This window comes from Abramis brama (assembly GCF_963993115.1).
Source record: "Abramis brama genome assembly, chromosome: 23".
Lineage (NCBI taxonomy): Eukaryota > Metazoa > Chordata > Actinopteri > Cypriniformes > Leuciscidae > Abramis > Abramis brama.
In genome coordinates, this window is record NC_139985.1 from 8567611 (window position 1) to 8591605 (window position 23995).

At 38.1% G+C, this 23995-nt stretch overlaps 1 protein-coding gene across 2 annotated transcripts in view; it reads right to left on the minus strand.

Moving 5' to 3' along the window:
* The window catches only part of sipa1l2 (signal-induced proliferation-associated 1 like 2), a 65317-nt gene that overhangs the window by 14816 nt on the left and 26506 nt on the right, over positions 1-23995 (minus strand). For both annotated transcript variants that reach the window (XM_084100079.1, XM_084100078.1), the window contains exons 2-14: positions 18693-20402; positions 18424-18551; positions 17357-17545; positions 13676-13850; positions 13253-13356; positions 11677-11834; positions 10195-10780; positions 8253-8527; positions 4970-5194; positions 3509-3646; positions 2690-2772; positions 2356-2462; positions 288-709 (exon numbers count right to left, since the gene is read on the minus strand). In XM_084100079.1, coding sequence (XP_083956205.1) covers positions 288-709; positions 2356-2462; positions 2690-2772; positions 3509-3646; positions 4970-5194; positions 8253-8527; positions 10195-10780; positions 11677-11834; positions 13253-13356; positions 13676-13850; positions 17357-17545; positions 18424-18551; positions 18693-20049 — 3947 coding nt within the window. In that variant the 5' untranslated portion in view covers positions 20050-20402. The remainder of the gene's footprint in view (positions 1-287; positions 710-2355; positions 2463-2689; positions 2773-3508; positions 3647-4969; positions 5195-8252; positions 8528-10194; positions 10781-11676; positions 11835-13252; positions 13357-13675; positions 13851-17356; positions 17546-18423; positions 18552-18692; positions 20403-23995) is intronic.

A 23995-nucleotide genomic window follows, 5' to 3' on the forward strand; every position in this document is an offset into this window, starting at 1 on the left:
AAGGTGGGGGAATCAAAAATGACTACTGAAACAGCAAAAAAAAAAATGGTACCAAAATACTTTAAAATCTGAGCCTCCTGCACAGCCATTGTTATTTTAGTATTATTTAGTATTTTTACTAAGTCTTTCTTAGTTGAATCAGCAAGAATAAGAAATAATATTTAACTGATAACCACCTCTCTTAATGTTACAGGCAAGTTTCACAATTGAAAACCAAAGCTATAAACTTCACAACATAAAAAAAAATCCTAAAAAAAATCTTAAAACCATAAGACAAACCATCTCACCTGGAAAGAGAGGAGATCTCGCTTAGATCTCCTGTGCTGCCATCTGTGGTGTGACCGGTAGGTGTAACGGGAACGTATCCTTGAGACAAAAACATCTTTGCCCTTCCTTCATCAGTCTCGCAGTCCTCATGGTATTCCAGAGGCCACGGGAGTCCGGTCTCAACCCTCCCGTCCCTCAAGACCATCCGTGAGGGTCCCACCCCAGTCAGGGGCAGGGAAGGGGGTGGAGGGGGCATGCAGGGTGCTGTATCTATGCCGCTGTCGGTGGACGCCCCCTTTATGTAGGTGAGACCCAGGGACTCTGGATCCATCGGGTCTCCAGAACCGAAATGTTTCTCGTCGCTGCCGCTGGAAGTATTGCTGGAGAGGGTGTTGTTACTGGAGTGGCTGGAGCAATGACTGTGGCAGCTCTTCTCACGGGTCTGGAAGATTAAAGTTGACCAATTAGTATAAAGGACTTTTGAATGTTTTTGAAAGAAGTCTCTTATGTTTATCAAGGCTGCATTTATATGGTCAAAATCAGAGTAAAAACAGAAATACACTGTAAAAACTGTTTTGTCAAGTATTTTACAAGAAAACACTATTTCAGTCTTTCTACTTAAAAATGTAATGTTTAATTCAATGTTACTTGTCATTTATTTGTAATTATTTGTGAAATTTACTAGCAATTTCTGAATGATTTTAAAAAAAAGTAAATCCTACCCCAAAATTGTATTATGAAATATTAATACAATTTAAAATAACTATTTTCATTCTAATATGCTAAATTGGTGCTCAAGAAACATTTCTTATTATACAATTAAATCCACACACATACATACACATATTTACACAAACACACATATATGATGCAACCAATTATGTGTGTATATATAAATATCATATATTATTTTACTGTATAATAATAAAACATTTGTTGTTCCTTTGTTCCTTTTTAAAAATCTATCATTTGTACTTAGGCACTGAATACGAGGCAGGCAAACCATTTCATCGAAATGCAACATTTGTTTACTTCATGGTCACAGTACAATCCAACAAAAATGGATGAAGGAAAACCCCCGGAGAGCTGAAGTGCATTTAGCAGAGCAATAACAGCAACAGACAGAAGAACAAGCTCTACGCGATTACTACCTACTGTAACCAATCTCAAGGAAAATTAATAATTGATTATTCGGTTAAATTGCATCCTCTAAATTTAGGCCCTTTCAAATGAATGGAAAGCAGATGATTTTTAAACTTTAATGCATGGTTTACTTTGGAAGATCTACTATGGTGCACCATTTCCAAATGTCCCTTCTGGCTAAAGCCAATGTGGTCAATACACTATTGCAAAAAGCTGTCAGTTCTGTGAATCAAGTAATGGAGGAATGCATAAGTAATATGAGATAAACATGACCCAAGAAGCTAGCATCATCTTGCCGTTAGCATCAACACCGGCTGCAAAAAGCAAGGGTAAGGTGACCTTTTCGTGCTTGATAAATTAGATTTATTTGTACATAACCTGATGCACAGGCTCCTGACGTTGGAGCTACCCAGCGCACAACTCAAGTCAGAATGTACAGTGTGGCGTCCTGTAACTGTGCTGGCGTCCAGTTTCTTACATCAATTCCCACAGGGATTGCATGACTGGATGTGACACTATGAGCCATCTGCCATAGATGTCAACCCCCCTTTCCTCCAAACCAATGACCTCCCCTTCACAACTACCCACCCACACGGAGAAATGAGGTGCATTTGCAATGCTGCCAACTACACGTTCCTAACTAATGAGGTCACTGCACCCATCAGCCACATATAAAAACACAAACACTTGCACCGACATTCGCGTAGCATATGGTCCTGTTGCTGTACAGTAAAAGCCATTTACTGTACAGTACAAGACATTTACTGTATCATAAAGATGTTTACGCTCCAATAACCAGAAGTTCATATGTAAACTAGGAAACCGCTGTCTGAAATGACTAGCAGAAGGAAACAAGTCCCAGTGCTATTAAAAAAAATAAAACTTGTCCAATCAAATCAGAGACTGGATCTAATGGTTTTATAGTTCAAATGATTGATTACTTACATGAGGAAATTTACCAGGTGAGTCTTTCGCCCCCTGTCTCTGTATACCTCGGTTCAGGATCTTGGTGGATGGGATGTGCCACTTGGCCTCTGGTACACAAGGTGATCCTGGAGATAATGGATGTGGTTACATGACACTGGAGTGCTATGCATTTAAAACCGATTAGTTGATCAGATCTTTACCAAATGACTAACAGAAAATGTCTCAGGTTATTTAATAGAGATTGTTAAGCTCATAAAACAAGTAAATCAGTCAATTAAAGTAGGTAACAAGTCACTTGCAACTAATGAAGTTGAATCTGCATTGGCGCTTGAGAAAAACAATGCTTCCATACCGGCAGACCGTGTCCTCTCCAGTTTGTGCTCTCTATCTCCTTCTTTTTCTTCTGGCTGATCATGAAGTGCAGGTGATTGTGATCTATGGGTTAAGCAGAATATCTTTGTAGTGTAAAGGTCCACTGGCATTATTCATAGACATTAATGATATTTTGTTGTTACTACCCAAGCATGTTGTACCAGCCTGATTAATACATTTCATATGGAGGGTAAATATGGAGGGGCCATTTTATAAAAATAAAATGTTCCTTGATCTTTCAAGGCAAAATATATAAAAATGGTTGTCTACATTTTAGAATCTTCTTTAATGTTCAGAAAAGTGCCTGTGATTTGTCTTTGCAAAGTCCCTGATTATATTTTTTGCAGCACTATTAAGCACAGATTGTGAATCTGTCTAAAATTTGGGACAAAAAAAACCCTTACTAACACTTTACGCAGACCTCAAGGGACAATATATATATATATATATATATATATATATATATATATATATATATATATATATTGACATCAAATGTTTGTTTAAAGTGAGTGGTTTAGCAAGGTGATGTAGAGGTCATTCATTGTTAACTATCCTAGCAATGGTGGGGCAGGGAGGTTTCAAGACCCTCTGGTGTTGTGTGTCTGTCTGTGAACGAACAGCTGATATTTACAAAGCTGGTCATGAAATATTAGCTCATACTAGACATCCTACTCTAATTCTGTTTGCACCAAAGATTTGCACCAAAGCTCATGATCAGACTTTTGTGATAACCTCTAAACCTGCTAGGCTCTTTTATTTCAGAGTTACAAGGCTGAGGCGAAAAGAATCTCATTACCCATCATAACTGGCTTTCTGGGCCCATGTGCCGCAGGGACCTGGGTCACTGGAGGTTGATTGGTTACTGGGAGAACTGCAGTAGTGCTGGCCGGGATTTCCAGATGGACTCTGAACCATCTCAAAGTCCTGCAACACCCTGCAATGAGCAAACACAGGGCAGAAGCTCATTAATCAAAACTCTGGTAGCACAAGCAATGAGAGCACTGCAACAAGACTCATTCATATTCTGGACCGGAGGGAGGAAACACTGTCAAAAAAAAAGTGGTGGAGCAGATTCTATTCATAGCAGGACCCCATGTCTCCAGGGTTGGGAACGTCTGTGCATTCCAGAGGGGAAATAAGAGAAACATACTCCAGGAAGAAATTACATGCCATGTGCAGCACAGATCCCAGCTGAGGATGGGATGACAGCCTGGGTGAAGAGGCCACAAAGGTGTGTGCATTTCAGACAAGGTGAAGACACAAATATGCAACACACAGTCACTCAATTGCACAAGAAGACACACATTATGAAGGGATCCCAAGTCTACAGCACCGGAAAATCAAGTTCCCAATTAGCTCACCCTGAAAGGCGTCTCCTGAGAAATGCCAAAGCCACATCAGACTTTTTTGCATACTTTTTTGCTTTCTTTAATCCACAGGGTGGCATGTATCATCCTTAATAGCCTCTATATGCTCCCTTTCGGGATTTCCCAGTGGATATGTCAGCAGAGATATGTCTGAATGATCAGACATCACAGTTATGAATCATTGTTCCTTAAAGTTCCTATTCCTGAGCCCGATGAAAACCAAGTGTAGCGGTTTGCTACCTTTGTTGGCACATTCACAGTGGCGACCAACTTTATACTATATATTAATAGTATAATGATTTTTAATATGTAATATTTATATGTTGATTTCAAAATAAAACAGGATTCAGACATCATAACAGTAATGAGAATAAGAGAAGTTGGCAAAGGCAGTGCACTATTTAGAGAGATAATATAAGACGATTTAATTCATTTTCAGTGCGTATTATGAGCCAAAAAATAGTTAGTCCTTGTTTCTGAGTTCAGGCATGTTTTTGCTTTAGCGGTCCATGTAAAACTAATTTTCAGATCACTCAGCATTATATAAAAAATGGGTGGTATCTATTCTGAATATCAACCATGACAGCCTAGAACAGAAAAGGCCTAGAGACTGTATTGACATTTTTTTTCAAAATGCTGAAGAAAACAATGCACTGAACAATGCACGTGCACATTCACAAAAAAACAGCTGAACGCACATGCTGTATTTACTGAGATCAATTACACAAACCAAACCAATCCACTCTGCACCTCCATCTCTTCCCTATAGTTTTTCCTCATATTTTCATGAGATTTGGATCGTGATAATATACACTAGTGAAATTACAGGTAAATATTTGAATGAAAGAGCAGCTTACGTGTTTGGAATGACATTATCACATATCTCCTACCTGGATCCATCCTGGTACTTCTTATCAAAAGAAGTGCTGCGTGAGATGGCAGCTTGCGCGTACTGGAACATCTGTTGGCCCGGGGAGGGTTGATCTGGACCCTGAGTGGGTGAAACTCGAGACAGCGGCAGCCCTTGGGGAACGTGAGTCATCCTGTGCCAACCAGGGCCGGCACCAAGAGTCTTGTACTCCATGACGGGGACACGATACAGCTCTGAGGCACCTCTGAAAAACACAAATTATCATGGGTTTTACACGTTACAATGTTTATTTTTTTGGACATAGTATCATAGTAATACCATTGTATATTCATAAATTCACTAAGGGGGTTGGTACATTTTTGTAATATTTTTGAAAGATGTCTTTTATGCTCATCATTGCTGCATTTATTAAATACAGTAAAGACAGCAATATTGTGAAATTCTATTACAATTTAAAATAACTATTTTTCGTTTTAATATATTATAAAATGTAATTTATTCCTGTGATGGCAAAGCTGAATTTTCAGCATCATTACTCCAGTCTTCATTGTCACATGATCCTTCAGAAATCATTCTAATATGCTGATTTACTGCTCAGGAAACATTTCTTATGATCATTGTTGAAAATAGTCGTGCCGCTTAACATTTTTGTGGAAACCAGGATTCTTTGGTGAATAGAAAAGTTCAAAAAGAACATTATTTATTTGAAATATAAATCTTTGGTAACATTCTAAATGTCTTTACTGTCATGTGATCAGTTAAATGTCCTTGCTGAATAAAAAAAAAGAATAAAAAAAAGAAAACGTACCCCAACCGATTGAACTTTATACAGCATGTAAATACCTTAAACCATCCATATGATAATCATTGAGTAAAATAGTATGTCAATTTACCACTGAATCCATTTGATATATTAGAGGGGCTTGTTAGTTCAAATCAGCGCACATCACTCAAAATAACCGCATATTTTATTTTTGATTACTCAGATGACCATATATGTTATTTAGTGACTCATTATGAACATGGTGAACAATAGTAAACTGATTTGTGTTTTCAGGTTGAGTTAGCAATTCGAAATTCCTGCTCCTTTAAACAGGACGATGCAGCACAACATCAAGCTAGCATTATTTGCATCATTACCTGATTTCTAAGATATATAGGCCATACATGCTTTGTGATAGCAAGCATAATGTGCGTTTCATGTTCATGGGGCGCCTACATCAGCGAACCCAGTGATTATCTCCACTTAGAAACAACTTGCATTACATCAACAGCACGACATGTACCCGACAACATATTTAATTATAGAAAAGCCAGCAGGGATTAATCACATCCATACTATGGATTAACCTGGTTTTTGGATAGATCAAAACCCCCCTTGAAATTGCTGAGAGGTTGAAATTAGCATTGTGGAGGCAGACTGCTCCTTCCAAAGGAATGAGTATTATCATGGAAGCTGAGTTACAGGTCAGAGCCCCCCAAAAGCGGGAGAACCTCCTTCACGCCTCTGAGCTGACTGGATAACTTCTGGCTGTTGACATTTATACACACACACACACAGAGGGGTCCAAAGGTTTGAGACCACAGTAAAAAATCTGGGATTCAAAAACAAAAGCTGAAAGTTTTAGGATTTGGAATAATTTGAAGTGTTACTCCTATGTGACTCCTTTCAACAGATGTAACCAAACACATTCTGAAATTCATGTTCATTTTTTCCAATTCAAATTATCACTCAAATTGTTATTCTAAAATATAATAAAATAAAAAAAAAAAAAAAAAAAAAAAAACATGAATTAAATGAGAAAAATGCAAAATAGAGTTATTTTCACTAATGGTCTCAGGTTTTTGGACCCTACCACTGTAAATAATTGTTAGCTGTGTTTAGAGCCAGACTATTTCTATGAATCCATTCCAATGTATTAATATAGAGTATTTTTCTAGTCCGTCATTGCATGTGAAATGCAAAATTCAGCATCAAGGGATGATTTTGTGAGAGGAAATTGGCAGAAAATATTAAAAGATAATCACTGCAGGGCTGTTTGGCAAGAGAAAAGACACATCCGCAAATCAGATGACAAATGGTATCAGATAAATGATATACTGTATTTTGCTGTGATTATCTGTGGCGGGTGTTATTAGAGAGGGAGAAACCAAAAGAACAAACAGAAAATGAACACAAGTCCAACCCACACCAGCGGGATTCATTGATGGTTAATGATGCGTTTCCGATCAAATCCACTCTGTTCCAACCACACGCACTGAAATACTTCCGAAACAAGAATCTCTGGTGATCTTCTTGAACGAAGAGCTGGAACAGGCGAGGGCTCTCAAGACAGATTCTCACAGCCTCTACAATGAAATACAGTACTTCAAAAAGTACTTCTATGAAGAACAATGCACTCTTAAGACTCTCACACACAAATTACTGGAATTGAGAAATGTCTAACAAACAAAGGCTTGCGAATAAAAAATATGCATGTTCATTAACTATAAAGTAGAGACATCTCTACAGACTGCAGAACTAAAGTAATTTTTACATCCAATTGAAAATCCAATGACATCCAATCACAATATTACTGCTAATCCCTCTCTGATCTGTAACCAAATACAACCCTGACTTGTCCTGGCATGCTTCTGTTAACTATAGTTCTCTGGAAACGACTTGCCCAAGATACAGCTATTTAGAGCAGTTAAAAGTCAACCAGAAATGCAAGCAATCTTCTATAAATTCGTGTTTACAAAGAGCACAGAGCGCTTGATATCTGTGGCTTTCATGCCTTGCAGGGTGGCGATAAAAGTCAATCCAGTTATTGACAGTCTAGAGGGTCACTTTAATCTCTGCCTTCAGATGTTCTTGGTAAGCCCTCAGCTCTTCTGAAATGAGCAAACAGAACATGAGGCACATGTTCAACAAAGTTCAACAGGGTTCTGGGTCGCTTTCTATTTCAGGACAGTTTGCTGCAAGTGGTTTCTTTTATGTAAAGGCTCAACAAAAAAAAACCCCAGACTATAATCATATCATTCACAGATTATCTCCAGAGGATTAATTTTCCCTTCAGGAGATGACCTCTGTTTACCCATGATAAACTGGTGTGGCCCATCTGTCTGAATTATAGGTTCAGTTTTGAGGGTTGTTTTTGTAAATGTGGCCAAGAAAAAGAAAATACCAGGTTTATAACACATGCTGCATCTTTGAGTAATAAACACATTTTCAGCATTTTGAACATAATTTAAAGAACAATTTTTACATTTTAAAAATGGTAACGAAAAGCTACCAATGGAAGATGGAGGACAAACTGTACCTTCTGGGGGTGCCGTCCTCATGTGGCTGTATGACCACCACCGTAACAGGTGTGGAGGTCCGCAGATAGTCAATCATCTGCTCGTGAGTTAGAGTCCCAACAGCGACCTTGCAGATCTCCACCAAACGGCATCCAGGGCGAAGTCCTGCCTGCCAGGCGAACCCGAACGGCTCCACGTCGGCTACCACACCCTCAAAGTTGACATGGAAGCCCAGCTGTCCCAGGGCATTTCTGCGCAGGGTCATCTCTAGCGTCTCACAACCCCTGGTGACCATCTGCGGAGAAGACAAAGCAAATGTAATGACTTTAACCATCTGAAACGAGGCTTTTTGTCACCTCAGCGACTTTTAAAGATAAAATCTGTGCTGTGATGATGGGCAGAATGTCCTGCATAGGTAAGCATGCAGATGGGTTGGCAGGTATGCAGAGATATAGATGATGACTGAAGCCAGGTCTCTGAAGGATGAAATTAACCGATGTCAAACCAACATGGGAGAGCACAACATGCTGATTGTCTCATGAATAACACATTCCTTCAACCTGAGCTGAGAATCTGACACCTAAAACAAACGTATGTGTGATATAGCAGCTTAAACTTTTTGTATGCACTTTATCCAAAAACACACAGTTTTAAGCAAACTGTTTTAAGCTGATCTTACTTAGACTCTGCAAAGCTACTTAGAGCCCAAAGGCATCTTTATAAGCACCCACAAAAACAACAAAAGCACTTTGATGAGATTGAGGTGCTTAAAAAAATACTGTATAAGCTTTCCTTTTTTAAGTTAAAGGATGGTCACACTTTAGATTAGGGTCCAATTCTCACTATTAACTCACTATTAACTACAACTTCGGCCTCAATAAACTCCTAATTACTGCTTGTTAAGAGTTAGTAAGGTAGTTGTTATGTTTAGGTATAGGATTAAGAAATTTAGAATATGGTCATACAGAATAAGGCATTAATATGTGCTTTATAAGTATTAAAAAACAGCCAATATCCCTTAGGTTTATTTAGACGCAGCTTGGTTTTTACAATATTAAACCCTATTATCTGCTAAAAAATAAATCCCCCCCAACACCTAGATTTAAATTGAAATGCTTAAAACATACAATATAATCAAAAAATTGTAATACTAAAGGGACAGTTCACCCAAAAGTGTAAACCCTCATGTTGTTCTTATCCTGTATTCACTTACTTTCTTCTGCACAAGAGAAAATGATGTACTTAATCAATGCAAGCCAATGGGGTACAAAAAAAAGTCACTGACTTTTATTTTATGGACCAAAACAAATAAACTGCAATACTTTTTAAAATACTTCTTTTGTGTTTCACATAAGAAAAGTCAGCCAATACAGGTTTGGAATGACACAAGGGTGAGTAAATGATGACTGAATTTTAATTTAGTGCTGATGGTCTGCTGCACAAATGCTATGATGATGACAGCAAACCACCCAATGTACAAAACACATTTAAGAGCTTGTGAACAGTTAAAGCACAGTATTTTACAAGCTGTCAAATCTCACAAAGAGAAGGGACCACACATGCTGCCTGGGTCGATCACCATAAACAGCATGTATACCCATTTAAGCCTCCATTGCACTGTAGCCTGCAGTTCTGGCCCAACTGAGCATGAATGGGTGGCAATAAAGCAACTAGTGGAACTAATATTGTTTTATTAAGGTGTGTGTTGATGTATGTACTTATCCCAAAGTGAATAAAGTGAATGGTTTTGGTAAGCTTAAGGTAAACTAAGGTACTGTAATCTACTCTAACACTGTCTTTCTACCTTTATAATGCTAATCCATTGACCATTGGCCCCTGATTGCGAGAGAAACTTGATCCTGTAGACCTACACTGCTCGCTTATTCACAGTAAAAGGCAAGCTTGGTCTGAGTTTCAGCTTAGATTAAACTTGATCTTTCCTCTTGGATTTGCTACTCATACCTCTAATCGCTGTACGACCTCTCGAACTTCCTCTGGGCATCCATCCTGCACGGAAAAAACCACACAGTCGCCACGCTCGTAAAAGAGTTTCACCCTGCCAACCGTGGAGGACGAGCTCCAACCAATCACGTCCTTGCAGTAACAGTTGAAAACCACTTCCCGGGTTGCTTCCTCAATGAGCACCACAAACTCACGGGAGATGGACAGCAAACAACCGATATCGGTGGACTGGCAGCTGTCCCGGGCAACCACCGACCACGTGATGGCTCCCGTACTGTACAGATGAGCATTGTTCCTTGGGCGGCTGCGTTCCTTCCTTTTGGCGCCTAGGGTGATGAAGCTGAATTTTGCACCTGATGCGTCCACAGGCGTTGCACCAGTGAAGTTTAACACTAGGTCTTTAAGGTATTCTTGGCGGGTGCGCGTCGCCATGGCGCGGAACTTCTCAGACTTGTGGGCTGCGTTTTCGCTGTTGATCACCTTGGCTAGCAGGAAGTCCCGGAAAACGGCAGACTTTGGGAACATCACTCCCTTGGGTATGGGAGGTCCAAACGGAGGCACATCTTTGGATCTGGCAACCGCAACACTAGAAATATGATGAAATGAGTTTAGTCACTTCAAATAAATGCTGTTCTAAACATTAAAGAATCCAAAAAATTTTATCACAAGAGACTTCTTTCAAAACATAAAAAGAACCTTGCGACCCCAAACTTTTGAACAATATCTAATAATATAATATAATATACAATATAACATAATATAGATTAAAATTATTATTTTATATATATATATATATATATATATATATATATATATATATATATATATATATATATATATATATATATATATATATATATATAAATCTTTTATACGTAATATTAAGCAAGGATAGGAGATATTATTTCCACATTCAACATTAATATGTCATTCAACATTAACATTAATATACAAAGGCTCATGGCACATGGCTCCTGTGAGAAAAAAATGCATTGAGAGGTTTTTCCGTTTGACTTCAACATTGACATCAATTCTGAAATCATGCCGCAGAAGTCTTTCACAGATCTGCTCAGAAGATGAGACAGGCAATTTTGCTTTGAGACAGGTTCCAGCCTCCTTCAGCTCTCTGCAATGTTACGCTGAACAAGCTTAAGAGGTACACACTGAGTAAATAAGACTGGAAATTGAATTCCCTTCGATCTTATCCTTTAATCCTCCCTATCGTTCTGAGAGGTCAAATCTGACTGTCACCAAGCTGTTTGGAAAGCATCTTCATCTGCCTCTACCCCCTTTCCTACTAAGATGGAATCTCTAATTTACAAAATTGGATTTATTCAGGATGGGTTAGGCATGACTTTAAAACAGTATTTAGTTCAGCAAAGACACATGTATAAGCCAAACCACCATCCTTATTGGAAAACACAAGCATGCATTGAACAGGCTAGGCTGAAAATGACAATTAATTGACATTTTACGTCTTACCTGTAACACACATGCTCTGTACAAGGATTGTGGACTTTGACTATGATGAAGACATGTTGAAAGTGAGAGCGTATGTTTTGGGGTGTGAATGGAAAAGCTCCTGGTTCCTGGAAAATGATGGTAACGATGTCATTTCCAATGTGCCTCTTCCTCAGTAGCTGAATAGGGGAACAGATAATAAGAAGAAAGTCAACACAGTGCACATTTAAAAAAAAAGAAACCAATTACAGTTACAGACATCTAATCAGAAACCGAAAGCAAAAATAAACTTCAAAAATGAATTTTCATTCATTAAAATGAAATGAAATGAACAAAACAAAAGAAAACACATCAAGCTCTGGGACATTGTACTTGACGAAACATAATTGTAACATGTACTGCATACTGGACAAATAACTGTTTGTAAGAAAGCTTAGGTAACGTGTAAATATAAAGGTTTAGCTGTAGTCTACTGTAGATCCCTTGGACTAATCTCTTTGTCAGCAGAGAGAGAGAGAGAGAGAGAGAGAGAGAGAGAGAGAGAGAGAGAGAGAGAGAGAGAGAGAGGATCAGAGGTGTACTGAACTAAAACTCAAAGCTGTGGAGATCTTCACCAGCTTATTTTCTAAGATTATCCCTATTGGACCATGATCCTATGGACAGAAAACCACAAATCCCACAAATCAGACAAATAAAGACACTTTCAAGGGCTCCTTTCCTTCTCTTTCTAATCATTCTGTAAAAACAGCTTTCTTTTAAAAAGCACAAATCACAATTTCATTATCCGACTGAGCTCAGTCTAGCCATGGGGATTTCAGGAAATCATTGACGGAAACCTGTTATGGTGGTAAATTAATCTATGACTCTATTAGGATTGTTCCGCCCATTGAAAAGTACAGCGGATGAAGGAAATAAATCTTTTAAAATTTGTTCCACCAAATAAATGCATCAAAAGGACATTCTTAATAATCATCCTTGATATGTTTTGCTTCTCACTGCGCAACTGAAAAAGCTTTTTTTATTTTTTTTTGAGATGGGGCATTCAGACGGTTGCCATGACAACGTGGCCTGCCCGCTGAAGTGTTTACAATTAGCAGGATGCAGGACAATTGGTCTGGGCTCTGTGAGGTCTGTAGATGCACAGATCACAGATCAAGACCAGGCACTTGAAGAGAGAGCTGACGAGGGCTGAAAGAGTTTTGTGTAGACAGGACTGAGTAAGTGATCAGACCTGAATCTCATTTGACCAGGTGCTTATTCAAGTGTGCATAAATCAGCAGGAAGGCTGCTCTATCTTGGACTATCTGCTTTTTTGTTTGTAATAATAAAATAATAATAATGGGACCAAAGCACATATGATAAATATCTACATTTTATATGAAAATGTTGTGATAATTTACAACCATTTAAAAGTAAAAAGTAGTTTATTCCTGTGATGGTAAAGCTGAATATTCAGCATCATTACTGCAGTCTTCAGTGACAAAATGATCCTTCAGAAATCATTCTAATATGCTGATTTGCTGCTCAGGAAACATTTCTTATTATCAATGTTGAAAACAATAGTGCTGCTTAATATTTTTGAGGTCATGTGACTCACTTGTTGCCTGTTGTTGGGCGTGTAGGGCAGCATTGTAGAGACGTGAAACATCAGCTCAAAGTCTTTATAAGTGGTGTAGAGAGAGTGAGTGCCAGTGGAGTCCGCTGCAGAGAACGTGATTATATCACACATATGAGTATAAAAGCAGTAAATTAAAAAGACACATACACTCATGATGAAATACGAAATTAGTCTCTTGCAGTTCAATATTAATTTGCAAATGGCTCATCTGCACACACAGAGATTATGATAAACTGTCCAATGCCCTATTTGCACTGCCTGAGAACAAATATGGCATATTGTTCAAAACCCATTTCAGAAATGAACCCAAAGCTGCCAAGCAGCTTGTCAAAGATTAACAGCAGTGAACGCGGATCAAACATTCAAACATTTTGAAGATATCATCGTGAGAAGAGCACTCACTTTTGTTGTCCAGCTGTGCCCTGTACTTGCTGAACCCCTTCAGTCGGACTCTCTGACCAAGTAAATCCAGGAACTCATCCAGTGCGGGACTACCACTCTCGTTATTGTACATCTCCTCCTCTGTGCTCTGCCCGGCCTGGCAGTACAGAATGCCCACTTTGTGCTGGTAACTCAGCTACAAATTTCAAAGAGTAAAAACACAATCAGTTTCAATCATCGTAATGATATTTGACAAGTTTTTTCTGTACTCCCTTCAAGTTTGAGCCAGCTGTTAAGTACTTCCCTCAACCCTAATTACATGGCTCTCTGAAATACTGGCCAATCACTGCATTCTGTGGTCATTTTTTTTTGTTTTGTTTTTTATAAATGAACATTACACTGTACAGAACATTTTACCCGTTCTGGGACACTGATCTTCTAGACTGTAGTCCTTTCATGTATTGCATCATTCTGTGGTCTCTTTATTTACATATTATAAAATAATTTAAACTCAAACTGTTTAGTAAAAAAAATAAAAAACTCTGCTTGGCGTCAGGGTCTTGATCATCCTTTCTGCGTTTATTCTGCAATAATGACCGCCCTGACTGTATATTAACCCTTTACCAGTGTAATTTTTGTATTATTTATCTACCATTATAGTATTTATTAATATTTTGAATTAGCTTTAATTTTATGTTTTCCTTTTAATTTTAGTTTAGGTTATAGTAATTTTGTTATGTGCTTTCGTCATTTATATATTTATATATTATATATTTCTGTTTAGCTTTAGTTTATTTTTATTTCAGTTTTAATTTGAATAATGTTATCACTTCAACTTCCACTTATTTTATTTCAATTAGTTGCCAAGATTTCTCATATTTGTTAACGTTTTTATTAATTAATATACATTTAATATGTATATTTTCAATATGTCTTTATTTCAATTAATGAAAAATATATTTCAGTTAAAAATAACAACACTGTCCCTCACATATTACATGGCAGGATTTATTACATAACAGAAACAATTTCGAAGCACTTCTAAAATAAAATAAAATATAGCGATCTCACAAGAGAGCACAGCAAAAAAAAAGAAAAAAGGATACATTTATCCAATCTTCAACATAATCTACAGGAAACCATTTAAAGCACTTTTAAAACCACATTATGTTATGGTGATATAAACTGTCTACCACAAGTGGTGATATAGTCATGATAAGTGCCATCAATCTATGCAAAAGCCTGACACATAATGACATGCAGACTGGCCTCAGATGCCACTTTTGCATAATGTATGAGAGACACATACCAGCCAGAAACTAAAGGAAGAGGCAATGGAACCAGATGTTGGGCTTCTGACAGACAAACAAGCATTTGGACAATTATTAAAAGATAATGTAAAAATATGATACTTAACATAAAAAAAATGCTGAATGGGGGACAATATGAAGAAAGCTGGTTTACAATGACACAGGAATTTTTAAGAGGTCTACGATAATTGTCCGAAATCACACATAATTCCCACCCCATACCAATTTTTAAAAAATGGTAAAAGCAATTTTAGTGCTATTCTTACAATTGCTTTGGCTTTTGTGCCATAAAAATGCTACCAACAGTCTAGTCTAGAGGGGAATAGCAAAACCCCCCCAAAAAGCCATTATCAGAGAGGGGGTAGAATTGGGAGAGAGTATGGAGGCGCGATGAAAAAAAAAAAAAAATGGACCAAAGACTTGGACTCAAGAAAGCATAAGACAAGCTATGATTTTCTTTCATTTTCACCCTAAGTGTCGCTGGTCACAGTTGGTAGCGTCTCAGATGGGTCAAGTGGCCCGTTATGTGTGGCTAGGTTGTTGCCATGGTGATGTTTTCTGTGGTTTTGCTGAATAATTTGCCTTGAAAACTAGTTACCTCCTGTCTGAATGCTGGAAGGGTGGACAATAGTTGAATCATCATTTTACAATGAGGTCCTCAATAAGGTATTCGTTGAACTTGATTGATTTGAGATGACTAAATACCATTTGAAATAATTACCATCATTACTTTGACAACTAACTGCACTCAATGCATTCATTGTTCTGAATCTACAGGGTTACTGTTCAGGTTTTCCACTCTGGTCGTCGTGTGGCTGCAATATCGATCAAGACTTTAACTGCTTCTCAGATTCCATTCAGTCAATTTACTGACAAAACTGCTCATCTCTCTGTTCCACTCTCAGTCTAAGAAGTCCCGGTCTGTCAATAAGTAATTGGATCTTTGTTTTTATAAAAGGTTCCTTTAGTAAAACACTGTCTTATCCTGACACACCTGCAATTTGAACCCTCAAACGGAAATGCTGTAAGGCCATCAGAAGCACCTGATAGGCGCCTTGCCCACAGGAACTACTTTACAAGCTCAATCTTGCTTAAGTTATCAAATGAACAACAGCTTTTAAGGATGTCACATCATCAGCAGAGGTTTAAAACATCTGTTTCTGGTTTTATCAGTATGCATTAAAACTAAGCGAATGGGACATATGAAGGATATAACTGATGGTTTCTTAAACCCCCACTTGATTATGTCTTAGTAATTACAGGCCTTGCAGACATGTACGGTTCACAACATTGTACATTGTTTGCAATGAATCATCACAGAGAATGAAGGTTTCTTCCCTCCTGTCACTTTGTGTTAGCCAAACTGTCTCTTAAATGTCCAAAAGGTGGTACGATTATTTTACAGCCTGTCTGTATTGTGGGAAATGCTTATTGTTGCACTTACAAAAGAAGCATATATTTGGGTAGTTAACAAAAAAGTTAATGGAAGTATTATATTTAACATCAACATTTCTAATTAAAATTGTCATATCTGCATAAGGGAAACAGTATACCTTAGGTCCTGTAACTGCTACAGTTCTTTTACAAAATTAAATTCAATTAATTAATAAACTGTCGACTTTAAAACATTTTTTTACATTTTTTTATATTTTTATTTTAAATGGTCGTATGGCATAACAAACACAAAACATGAATAAATTAAGAAAGAAATATTCTATGCAGTCTCTCTTTTAATATGAGCATCATAAAATAATAGTTAATAATAGTAGTTAATAATAGTTCTGGTCTTGTATGCTGACTGGTCAATACAGCAGGTTTCATACACATTTCTTCCAATAAATTTCCATGACTTCTCCATGACTTTTGAGGCAAATATTCATGACCTAATGTTCCATGAAACGTCTGTGTATACATGTAAAATAAGAATAAAAATCCATGTTCAATTTTCAAATCACAGCATATCTTAACTAATTAATTACAAGCTATGTGGTTTAATACTAAATAAACATTTAAATAACGCTGACACACAAGACAGACGATTAGATAAAATACTGTGTCTGACCCTCCCAGAACTCAACTTTCTAATTTATGTTGGAGTTCTTTTCATCTGTTTTTTTAGTTTATGTGGCTGTTTTAGATCATGTTTGACTGTAGGTGCGTTCACACCATGACATAATTACTGCAATCACATGATTTAAACTTGTAAAAAGCATTGTCCTCGTATAGTGCTTGTAATTACATGCTATGTTAGCTCAAGGACGTTCTTCTAGCATGATAACTCATAAATTAATTAATATGGTATTTATGGAATTTAAAAAGGTAAACTCTAATAAATTATCTACACACTTTCTATGTGTAAAACTATCTGTAGACATTTTAGTACTGTACTTACCCCCTGCTGATCTAGCTTCAGCAGTTGTTCTGGGACTTTAGGTGAGCTGGTGGCCAGTCTGAGGCACTGAATGTTGACCTCGGGAACTACGTACTCCAGCACCTCTTTAAGAGGGAGACCACGGGACGTCCCATGCTTTACCGTGGAGGGAACTGCATCCTCCATGATTGAGCCTCTCAAAGTGGTGAGCTGAAGATGGACAGAGCGAAGAGAGAAGTTTATATTCATAGAAAAGAAGTAAATAGTTCATATTGTTGGCGGAACTGAGCAAATGTATCCATTAAATGAAATACACGGCACGCTCGAATCCTATTACTGAACAGATGGATAAACCATTCTAGTCTCTCAAATGGCAAAGCACTCTTTAAGAGTGCCTCGTCTATGATGCTGAATCCAGCGACATGCCCTGCCAACCTTTTCGATGAATAATTGAGTTCAACTAACTGTGGCGAATGCTGAAGTAACGCTTTGGCTTTTAGCAAGAGGGCCATTGTACGCTCAACCGCCAATTCAGCAAACTATCCAGTCACCCTTAGGAAAACCCCTGGCAGGCCGCATATGAAAGATCTCTTGCCATTTGAAAGCCTTACTGGTTGGGACTGTTATAGCATCAGTGGTGAGACTCATGTAGTACAGTGAGGTAATTTATATCACCATACATGGAAAAATCAATTGTACAACACAGACATCATCCATCTTGGGTTGATTTCCAAAACAATCAATGCTTTTATTGAGGTAGCTCGGATTTGTATTCAGAGGAGATGATGTAAAAGCATTGGGAAATGTACTTAATGGGAAGGTGGAAATCAATTATAAATGAATGAGAAGTCCACTCTTTGTCTGTTAAAAACATGCAGTAAATATTCTCAGCTTATTTAAGATTTTATTGCTCTTATGTAAAACTGTTTGAATGAATTAAAAAAATATTAACAATAATAATAATAATAAGTTTGGACATACCTTTCCCTTAACTTAAACCCCTGAACTTGACTAGCTCAAAGAACATTGGATCTACAGAGGTCTGTTAAATGATGTGGTAAAACAGTGTTTAATAGGTGCCGTCCTACCTCGCTGGTCCTGAAGATGACCCTATAATTATACTGTGGGCCCTCCTTCCCCTCCTCCAGCTTTTCTCTCCGAATGCTAACTGCCACCGGACCCAAGTTCTCATCAACACCAAAGTAGTTTTGGTGCTCTTTCAAGAAAAGAGAATAAGAAGGGGTCAACATTATACCGTGAGAGATACACAGTTATTTTGGTTACTAAGTGAGATCATCAATCACTATAGGGTATTGTGTAGAACCATGAACTCAAGGTCTAGTTTGTAAAAACATACCTTTATTGAAGAAGAATTTGTGATAGTAGTAAGCACCCATGTCAATGTGCTCAATGATGTAGCGTTTGATGCAATCCCGTGGAACAGCATAATTTTCACGAGAGGCATAATTCTCACGGGACATTTCCAAGACAGAAACCCCCGCGTTGGTGCAGTGTGAACTTAAAGTAGACTCAATAGTATAATTGTCACCCACATTGTTGTGGGATCCACTGTTTGGTTTGGTGGCACTCAGTTTCCTTTCCCCTTCACCACCAATCTCGTTACGGAAGTATGGGCAGGTCAGCACCAAACCATTGCTCTTCCCATCCCCTTCGTCAGGATCGGTGCAAGCTTTTTGCCCAAGTTCCTCACAGCTGTCCAAAGGGGACTCACAAATAGGTAAGGGGTCAGGACCGTCCATTCCCCCACCAATTTGGTGTTGGGACGCTGCAGAAGCCCCTGTGGTAATATTCTTCCGACGTGCTAAGTTTGCACGATTAGTAACCGCCTCGCTAATATTAAAAAGCACACTCTGGACATCATAGTGGGCGAAGCATCTCTGGAAACTCAATGGACGACCATGTCTGCTGCAATCGTCGTGTTCGCCAAGTTGCCGCTGCTCGCTTTTCATGGTCTTCAGCCTGCGGAATATGGATGTCTCGCCCTTTTCAGATTTCTGCCGCTGTAGGAAGGACTTCTCCCTTTCCCGACCGTAGAAGAGCGAACTATCCACATAGTCCGAGTAGTTCGGAATGCAGAGAATGTCCCCCCGTGCAATCTGCGCAGCAGTCTGGAGACTTGGAGAAACGGCGGTCTCCGGAAACCGACGAAACTCCGGAAAGCCATGTGGAGGTGGTGCGCTCGGTTTCTCTGAGTGTTCTGGCTGGAAACCAAACCCTTCATTGGGCAAACCCTGGCGATTGATGGAGGACGTGCTTCCATATTCTCTGTGCAAAGTGGCACCTGTATTGGGGTTGATTGTTGTCTGATCCATGTCCTCCGCCCCTATATCACTGATGGTGACGTCACTGTTGCTCCTCTTCTGGAGAGCGTGTTGAACTTTACCAGGAGAGTGGTTCAGAAGGTTACCAAGACCATATTTTGTCTCCAGAAAGCTGGGATTGGGAGGAGAACCCGGGCTTTGTTTGACCACATCTTCTGCCGATTGACTGGGTTGTCCATTCTGGAAGGACGTCATTAGGCTCTCATACCTGGGTGGTGGACCGAGGCCATCCTTCTTTTGTGGCCAATCTGACACTCTTGCGCGTATGCCCATCTTGGGCACTGCTGGTGTTCCTTGTGTATTTGGGCCAGGAGGTCCCATATTCCCATTCAAGGCTTGAAGCTTTTTGGCAAAAAGATCATCAGTCTGCATCTCTGAGGTGAGGCGCTTCTCAAGCTTCTACGGCCTCGTCTGCTGTATCTCTGGTCCTAAAGTTAGGGATATTCATACCTGACGTTAAATTGTCCAGAACAGAAATTCCAACTCCAGCATTTTATGCAATAGCGAAGGAGCTTGACGGCGCTGGGAGAAGTCTGTGAATGATGACTGACCCACGTCAGGGTGTTCAGACCTATTGGTCTGTAATCCATAGGAGGAGAATGAGTCTCTTTATCTCAGTTTCACTGTCAAGGACAACTGCTCACTCCACGGGAGGGCAAGCAGAAGATACGGTCATTTCACAGGCATGTAAGCTTAACAAAGCCAGGTGGGATCTCTCTGATGCTCTGGAAAGGAACGAGAGAGAGAGAGAGAGAGAGAGAGAGAGAGAGAGAGAGAGAGAGAGAGAGAGAGAGAGAGAGAGAGAGAGATCATTAGAGAATCCATTTGGGAGGTAGAGATACCAATGTGACCTTGAAAGAATGCAAAGCACTCAAAATCCTCAAATGAACAAAGCATCAGCAAAAAGGCCAATTAATTTAATAACGGTTTGAATGTCTATTCAGAAAGCACATTTCTTTTTCACCTGAATGCATGCCATTCATATAACAAATGTACCACTTTTTGACCTTAGAGACTAATTAGAGATAAACATCTAAATAAAAAAGCATTACTGATCTATGCACACTACTACCTGTGATAAATTGCAGAACAGATTCAAACCACTTTCTCAACAGCATTAAGTCATAATGATATTCAACGTTATTATTTCAAGAGGTGTTAACAAAACTTTGGGAAAAAAAATTACATTTTTTGTTTCATTTACCTATTTTGCATTTGAAAGTACTTGACAGATGGCCATCTTTTTATGTCCCTTTTCACAAATACAAAACAAAATGCAAGCTGGTGTATTCAAAATTAATTGCCAATGAAAATTACAAATTATTAAAATTATTTATCAATATGTTATCCTCTACCATAAATTATTTTTCAAATTCATTTTCAAATCAAAGATCTCCCATTGAGTTCAGTGGTTCTTAAATGGAAAATAAACTATGCTAATTGTAATTAATGAAATGCAATTCATCATAAATCATACTTTGCTAAGACTGAAAAATAAATATGAACTTTTGAAAGAGGAGAAAAAAACACTCTTACATCTCTTGTTGTTGACATTAAAGGTCGTACAACTCTATCAAGAAATTCAATTAAACTTTGTCACTTAAATCTGTCAATTGCACTTAGCTTAAAAACTTCATGTTAATTTCAATACATTTTAATATTTTATTTTATGAACATTTCCGTTTGATTTTAATATTATGTTGATTATATCATCACTTGATATCCAATGTAAAATCTGGGTCTTGCACCCAACATTTTTTTTTTTTTTAATTACTGGCTTAGTGCACTGAACTGACTGAGACTGCCTTTCAGTGAAAGAGCCTTCCAATATCACATCATCCAAAAATAAAGTACTAGTGAGAGCGGAAGGGAGTATAAAATTACATTACTGACAGATGCCGCCACGGACATGCTGTGAAATTCGCCAACCTAAAAATAATCCTTCGAAAGGCAAGCTGATTAAACTACCGTATATTTAATAATGTGTTTTGGAAGCACAGTCCTGTCTGTCTCTTACATAGAAACTGACCCCAATACTTTTAACCCTCCCTTTGAAATAAACACATCTTTGTGTCAGCGTCGACACCAGCTGTGAACCACATTGACGGCATCCGTCTAGAGTCTGGAAATTCATTGGATTCAGAGCTGTGATTTAATGTCAACATGAAAACAAAATTGACTTTACTTTATACATGTGTTCTATTGTGCACAAGTCATGGGTGCATGTTATTCCAAAGAAAACAATTGTTTTATAAATCTTTAATCATAACATAATAGCCTGCTCCACCTCTGAAATTACTTTCCTTTTCAGTTGACGTCTAGCAAAGGGGGAAATCTTTGTTAAACATTCATCAAAAGATACGCTATTGACATTTAGACAAACGCACAAAGCGACACATGTTCATCCCCAGAGGAGATGCAGGGGTATTATTGCTTTTAAAATATGGGTGTAATCAAACATTTAAAATGCAAAATTTCCATGATCAGAAACATTCCCAGCAGCACTGAACTTTGGGTTAAATTGAACATGGCGTGAACAGAGAGAGCTGGTCAGGCTAAACTTAGCATTGGGCTTCAGAAAAAAAAAAAAAAAAGTGCACAAATGACAAGCTGTTTCATTATTAAAGAATGCTGTTAAATATTAAAAGGAGGAAAAAGCAACCTGTAAGGAGGCTCTCTTTCACAAAACAACAAAAAGCCTTGATAACCTGGCAAATGATAGGGTGAATCTCACGAAAACTGCCAAGAATGGTCTAGAATTATTTTTCCACCCAAAAAAACAAAGTAATAAATAAGAAATTATATTTGCAATTTTTTTTAAACGCATAAAGACAATTTTTAGTAGCATTTCAGAGAACAAGATTTTTTTGCATAGTGACATAACTGACATACCATCAGTTCTCATTACCATAATGTAGAAAAAAAATTACCATTGTCACTGCTGTAATGTGAAAAGTATTATTTTAGTTTTAAAGAACTTTTGTTATTATTTAATAGTAGTAATAATAATAATAATAATAATAATAATAATAATAATAATAATAATAATAAAACAAATACATAACTGAAATGAGATTTTTTCCTACTTTACAAAATTTGGGAGAAAAATATGATTAATTTTGATTAATAATAGTCAAGAAAATAATGTCATTTTAAATGGTCCAAAAATTGGTCTAGCTTCCTCCACTATGCAAATCAAAATAATCTTATTTTGATTTTGGGGTAAAATATGATGAGGTTCACAAGAAAAACAAATGTTTAGAACTTCAGGAGTGTCATCATCTAATATCTACACCACCACCTTATAGCTGTGTTCAGTAACACATAAGTCTAGTATGTCTAAACTCGCATCTTAAATCACTGAAAGAACATCAAAAGCAACTCAAATTAATGATTCATTTCTAACTGTCAATCCTCAGTGATTTTAAAAATTCATATGTCAGAAGGAGGTCTGTTTGTCCTCCAAGACATCACTGTGATCCCTGGGATACAACAAATATCTGTTTTGGGACCATTTACGTTAAAATGAATGGAAAAATGTGTTCACTGTCTTTAGAGGCATCACCACATTTGATCCCAATAAATCAGCCTTATCCAAAACAAGAAAAGAAAGAGATATAGCACATCAAGCACAATAGCAAAGGCTTGAGAGGACAACAAATTGCACATCTGAAAGGCTCCCTCCCACCACCTCCCGCTGGGCTTCAGAGTCAGGCAAATGGCCAATCCTGTCTTTTCCGACGCCCTCCGTCCAGCTGCAGGCCCTGTACAGGTCATTGATTACCATTATGAGCCGGTCCCCTGCTTTCAAACGCTTGCTCACATGCACCGTGCCACCCAAACAACAGAGCTCATCATCACTATCATCGCCCACCGCAAAGACACACTGACCCAATCTATTTAGACAGCTGGATTTATAGCGGGGACTGTGACCACATCGGCCTGTCTATCATTTCCAACAGCCACAGAAGTTAAAAGGAGTCCCTGTCTGACCAGGGTTTGATAGGGGCAGAAGATATGAGAGAATATTTGAACTAAAGGTTTTTTTTTTTTTCTCTTTTTGGAAATGTCCACTACCTGACGAGCATGAATCAAGAAGAATCAGAATAAGCAGCTTACATGGACACTTTTGTTTAATAAATCCACAACATTTTGATTGTTTTCTCCGAAACCAGATTTAGTTAGTCGGATGTTACCTAAAGCTAAACTACGTCACTCTTTACTGGATGATTGACAGGCACAGCACAGCAGTGTCCTTTGAGACATGGTCTTTGAAATGTGCTGCGAAACAGATCAAAACAATGCTGGAAAGGAGGTC